Raw genomic sequence first — 6636 nt, 5'->3', positions numbered from 1 at the left:
CGAACACGAACCTGTTTAGTAACAGGTTAACATGTTAAGACCTATTAAGGGACTTGTTTAAAAACAAAACGAATAATACACGTGTAACGGAACCAAAATTTTCAAAATGAGCATAAGAGTCTTAATTAATAGATTTCATAACGTATTTGAATCAAAAAACCACAAACCCATAACATACTTGAAACAAAAGACGACAAATCCATAACATACTTGAAACGAAAAAACCATAAAAGTAAATCACAATTCACAACATCCATAAAAAATACAATATCGGGTTCAGACGGGCATTAGTGAAATGCCGTTTGTAAGTATGACTTTAGTTTAAGACTTAAGAAGTGTATACATATTTATTTTTTTCAAATAAAAATCCACACATGTTACTAACAGGTTAACAGGTTTTTGACGTGTTAGGACACAAATTTAAACATGTCTTAAATAGGTCGACCTGTTTAAGACACGAACCCTGTTAAACTAAAACCCAAACCTGTTAAAAGCTGTGTCGTGTCGTGTTAACATGTTGGTATCATAAATTGACAGCACTAGTAGAAAGGATGCTTGAAGCTTAGATATACACGAAGAGGATTGAAAGTTATATAACTATAACAACTTCAATTATTTGTTTAACTCAGGCTGACAATGTCAATAATGACTCTCATAACCATAACAATACTCCATACCTTTAGGATTCTCAGTAAATAATTTCACTCCAAAATTCAAATAAACAGATACTAAATCAACTCACAAGCACATATTATTCAAAGAAACAGAAATTTGACACAACTCTTCATGTTCTTAAACCGATTACCACAAGATCGAACTATGGAGCTTTGAGCGACTTGGCCACATCAATGACAAATCGGTATCTAACATCAGACTTCAAGATCCGCTCCATTGCAGTGTTCACGTAATCTATCGGAATTAACTCAATATCCGCAGTCACACCATGTTCTGCTGCAAAATCAAGCATTTCTTGAGTCTCTTTTAGCCCTCCAATCGCACTACCAGCAACGATCTTCCTCCCTGTAAATTAATCCCGTCTAGTTAAATAAACTAAATGCAGCTGCTTTATATAGAAATTAATATAGCATGAACAGTGAACTGGACACGAACCCATGATTAAAGAAAATGCGGCTAGCTCAAGTGGCTTCTCGGGCGCACCCACAAGAATAAGCTTCCCGTCCGGTTTAAGCAGACTCAGTAATGGCGCAATTGGGTGAGTCGCGGAGACCGTGTCGATTATTCCATCCAATGTACTTGCAGCAGCCTAATTACAACAATAGACAAAAAAAAACAATAATCAATGTTTGAACTTACAAACCAACGAAACATCATCAAATCTTGAAGTAGGGGTGTGCGTGGTGCGGTTCAGTGCGGTTTTCGGATAAAACCAAACCGAAAACCAAAACTTCGGTTTTTGGAGTTTTTGAAACCGTTCGGTTTTGGTTTTTTCGGTTTTGGTTTTTGCCATTTGAGCTTGAAAATTTTAAGCCGAAAAGAAAGTTGCAAAAAATAATGAATTTAAGTATAAATAATTTTGTTAATTGTAAAATAATAAGCTATTATATATTTGACCAAAAATATTTGAGTTACATGTTTATTAAGTTCTTATTATATTACTTCATATAAAATACAAAAAAACAAAATCTAGGAATTCAGTTCGGTTTTTATTATATGCAAAACCAAAACCGAACCGTTAGTTCGGTTTTTACAAAAATATAAAAACCAAACCATCGGTTTTGTTTCGGTTTGGATTTTTCGGTTTTTCGGTTGCGGATCGGTTTTTTTGGTTTCTTGCTCACCCCTGTCTTGAAGTACATAACCCGAGTAGGGTTGTAAACGAGCCGAGCCGGCTCGACTCCTTTGTCTTAATGACCTAAAATGCTGAGCTTGGGCTCAGCTCGTAACTAATAACCAACAAATTTTAAAATTAATAATATATTAAAATTTGGATTTCAATCTAAACGAGTCAAGCTTACCTTGACCCGCTCAGCTCGCTTACCAAGCGACTCGGTTCAGCTCGTTTTTAAATAGCATTAACTAACTACATTTCAAGATTTATATAATATCCTACCTGCATCTGTTCAGGGTCTTTGCTAACTATGAAATGGTCAGCTTTAAGTCCTTCAAGAGCTTCTTGCTTCTTCGCCAGCGTCGTGCTAAACACCGTAACCTCAGCCCCAAAAGCCTTGGCAAACTTGACCGCAACATGACCGAGCCCACCAAGCCCAACCACACCCACCTTCGTACCCGGCTTGTCTAACCCAAAGTGTCTGAGCGGGCTGTAAGTCGTGATACCCGCACATAACAACGGTGCACCCGAATCAAGGGGCAGATTCTTCGGCCAACTCAACACGAAATGCTCCTCGGCCACCATGTGGTCCGAGTACCCACCGTATGTAAGTGTGCCATCATGGTAGGGTAGCCCGTAAGTTAGAATCTGTTTCGGACAATAGTTTTCAAGATCGTTGGTACAGCTTTGACAAGATCCGCATGATCCCACCAAGCATCCAACCCCGACAGTGTCCCCGACTTTAAATTTCTCGACTTTGCTCCCGACTTCAGTTACCACGCCCACGATCTCATGCCTACATTAATAAGGAACAAATTGGTCGATAAACAAAAAACAAAAACGCACACACAAAACAAAACAATTATTGAATAACTCACAAAATATAACACTACAGCAAATATAACTTAAAAACACCTATTGCACCCGTGTCTCTTGATTAACCCATAATATTTAACTTTCATTTGTTTAAAATATAAACAAACAGTTCACGAACATAACAAAACAAAGATAAAGAAACATATATGAACGTATATGAACAAATGTAAATGAACACAAACAAACATGAACGAACATAAATGAACAAATATAGAATCATTAAGTATATGACTCTTCCGGATAATGTTTAATTACTTGCTATTAATATATAAACAAACATAAATGAACGAACGAAACATGTGTTAATGTTCGTTCGTTTATTAAACGAACACAAATTTATTGTTCATGTTTATTCGTTTATTAAATAAACAAACATAAACGAACTTCTCACCGAACAGTTCATCCAAGATTCGGTTCGTTTACATACCTATTAATAACACAACATTGGCCATTAAGAAACCTATATTATAAATCCCTTTTGACTGTTGTGTTGGGCCCAGAGGCCTGACAAATAACCCTTAATTATACAATTCAGTCAAAATTTTAAATGCCATCAAAATCAACTGAAAAGAAATAATGTTACAGATCTAACAAAAGTCTCATGATTGAGGACCCATTTGGCTTATAAACACCACATCATTTGCCCATAAAACCCGACACCTTGCATTTCATAACATAATATTATTATTATTATTAACCGTAAATCTAGCCAACTAATATAATATATAAAAAGTAAAGTTAAACTTACCCAGGAACAACGGGATAAGTAGTGAAGCCCCATTCATTCTTAGCAAAGTGAAGATCCGAATGGCAGATCCCGCAATACAATACTTTAAACCTCACATCTTTATCACCGGTAACCCTGTAACATAAAACAACATATTAATTTCCATTCATATCAAAACTCGTGCACAATGTCTACTATTATTATTATTATTATTGTTACCTTCGGGAGAAAGCGAGTGGAGAAAGAACTCCGGAAGTGTCACGAGCAGCATAACCGTACGCCTTGATCGGGTGCTCAGTTTCTGGAGATTTGGCCATTGGTGAAGATGAAGGTTCTGGTAGTGACGGAGATAACAAACAGGAGTTATTGGACATTATGGTGTGTGGATGGTAAGTATATATATATATAATATAAATAAGAGTGTAGAATTAAGTACGAAAATGACATAGGCAGTGACGTGGGTATTGGAAATGTCGAATGAATGACATAGGCAGTGGCGTTATATCAACCTCTACTTTTCTTTGGATTTGGTAAAAAGTAAATTGTTTTAAATTATGTTCTAGGTTGTAGGAGTTGGTGGTTGTGGTTTAATAGAAGTCACGATGGTATCATACCTATCTTGAAAATTTAAAATATTTGGTAGCGGTGCAGGTATTAAAATGTTTGAATCATAACCGGTATTTAGTGCAAATTTCGAGTTATAATGATAATGTACTGATACCAAAAACTCAAAATTTGATACCGGTACGATACCGAAAATGCTAATCTCTAGGTAGAAGATAGGTTCAGGGTGGAGGTGTGATGTGGCACTTTGAGAGGACCGAGAACACTGACCGATCTTCTTCGAGACTATCAGTGCAACGAACTATGAAATCGTAAAGCCCAAGCATGGTCGGCTTAACGATTTTGAAGGTCTAAATCGAAATGCGATTTTACAGGTCTTTCATAACTATTGTGAAAAAACGCATTTCACAAGTATTCAACTCGTGACCTATTGGTTAGTAACAACCAATTTTACCACCACACCAAAACATAACTTTAAGTTTTCTTTGTCCATTATAATATATTTGTATATAATGTTTTTTTTTTAATTTTAAGGCCCTACTTTAAGTGTCGGCTTAAAGCCCTTGCCTGATTTCGCTAGTCCACTGGTCGGCAAGCCTTAGAGGCACCTTTAACGGGATTTATGTAAAGTGGGTTTTTTATGACTTGTACAATTGCATTAATGACTTGTATATCACATTAGTTGTTCTTTAGTCATTTTAAATATTGTAATTGTGTAGAATGTTTAAATTTTATAAAATGATCATTGATATAAACTTTTTTGATAGTCACTCTCATAGAGTAGTTTAATTTGTGAAATCAGAATATCAACAATGTACTAAGGGGATTACTTCCAAATTCAGAGTTAAAACAGGATAAAAAGGGTCGTCCACGCTCAACAATACTACGAAATGGAATGGACATTAAGGAAGGGAAAAAGCCTAACACTTGTGGAATTTATAAACTGCCTGGTCATAATCGAGCAACATGTCCTTTGAAGCCTAGAAGAATGGATGCCTAAGCGGGTCGAGTCACTTTGATTATTAATTTAGATATGTATTTGATATTGATACCACTATTGGATTGACTTTATTTGGTATTTTATTTGTGTTTTGTCGCTTGAAAGACAAATAATTTGATTCATTTTGTGGTTGGTGAAAACAGGTACCAGAGATTCAAGAACTCAGTTAACGAACAAACAGAATTTTATTAGATTGAAAATAACGAAAACGTGAACAATATTTACAATCCTATCGGCTATTAATACCAAACTGATTACAATATTTACAAACAATCCCTGATATTACTTGGAATTACAAAACTAACCCTTCCATTTTAACAAACTCCCCTCTAATTCCAAGTCTTCCAAGCCTTTCCTTGCAAATCTTCCAGACCAAGTAAAAATCTCATTTCACCAAATTTAACTCTAGGCAATGCTTTAGTTAAAACATCAGCCCTTTGCATATCATCTCTTATAAAGTCAACCACAATTTGACACACTCTCTTATAAAATGATACCTTGTGCTTATGTGTTTACTTCTACCATGAAAAACCGGATTTTTCATGAGAGCAATGGCTGATTTATTATCCACCAACAAAGTTACTATTTCCTGCTTTTTACCCGTTATTTCCTCTAATAAACCATGCAGCCAAATAGCTTGACAAGCTGCTGATGCAGCAGCCATAAACTCAGCCTCACAACTTGATAAAGCCACAGTTTTCTGCTTCTGTGAGTGCCATGATATTGTTGCACCATTGTAATAGAACACGTTACCAGACAGATGTACCTTTGAAATTGGTCTCAGTTGACTTATGTGGACCAATTATGCCTACAACACAAGCTGGAAGTAGGTACTTTATGCTGATTGTAGATGATTGTACAAGGTTCATGTGGTGTTACATACTCAAAAGAAAAGATCAGGCTTTTGATTGTTTCAGAATGTTTAAGTTGAAGGCTGAGAATAAGTATGGTTTTAAAGTCAAAGATTTGAGGTCTGACCGTGGAGGGGAGTTTACCTCTTTAGACTTTAATCAATTTTATGGAAATGAGGGAATAGTGAGGATGTTGACTGCACCTTACTCTCCTCAACAGAATGGGACAGTGGAAAGGAGAAATAGGTCTATCCTAAACATGACTAGAAGTATATTGAAGGCTATGGGCATGCCACAAGATTTTTGGGCAGAAGCAGTAAGGCACTCAGTTTATATACTTAATAGAGTGTATGCTACAGCTTTGAAAACTTGTACGCCATATGAGGCATTAAAGGGTAAGAAACCTGATTTGCAGCACTTAAGGGTGTTTGGGTGTGTTGGGCATGTAAAGGTTACGCAACCTGGTTTGAAAAAGTTGGATGATAGGAGTGTGCCTATGGTCCACTTAGGGGTTGAGGATGGTACAAAAGGGTATAGAATGTATGATGTTGCCAAAAGGAAGATAGTAGTGAGTAGGGATGTGCACTTTGATGAAGGTAGGAAATGGGATTGGTCAGATTACCTAGAAGAAGTAAGTGATAGTAGTCCAAAATGGGTTGAGTTCTTTGTGCAGAATGATTTTGTTCAAGATGATGTGACTGCCACAGATGAAAGAGACAATAGAGTTGGCCAAAATGTGAATGTCAATGAGGTAGAAGGTTCAAGTCAGCAGTTTGAACCTGGTCAAAGCTCAAGTGGTCAGAATCAACTTGCGGATGAGTCAGCTCAA

The 6636-nt window shown here is 36.4% G+C and overlaps 1 protein-coding gene across 1 annotated transcript; it reads right to left on the bottom strand.

Moving 5' to 3' along the window:
* Window positions 1-718: 718 nt before the first annotated feature.
* Window positions 719-3753, bottom strand: LOC143541151 (8-hydroxygeraniol dehydrogenase-like). The gene is made up of 5 exons (XM_077034047.1): window positions 3612-3753; window positions 3414-3527; window positions 2072-2585; window positions 1111-1264; window positions 719-1020 (listed from the first exon to the last, which is right to left on the bottom strand). The coding sequence occupies exons 1-5, from the start codon at window positions 3707-3709 to the stop codon at window positions 818-820; spliced, it is 1083 nt and encodes a 360-aa protein (XP_076890162.1). The 5' UTR covers window positions 3710-3753; the 3' UTR covers window positions 719-817.
* Window positions 3754-6636: the final 2883 nt, after the last annotated feature.

The sequence above is a fragment of the Bidens hawaiensis genome, unplaced genomic scaffold (genome assembly GCF_021521415.1).
Source record: "Bidens hawaiensis isolate Kalapana, Puna unplaced genomic scaffold, B.hawaiensis_p1.1 tig00012472_1, whole genome shotgun sequence".
In the NCBI taxonomy this organism is placed as follows: domain Eukaryota; kingdom Viridiplantae; phylum Streptophyta; class Magnoliopsida; order Asterales; family Asteraceae; genus Bidens; species Bidens hawaiensis.
This window is presented reverse-complemented; position numbering and strand designations above follow the sequence as displayed.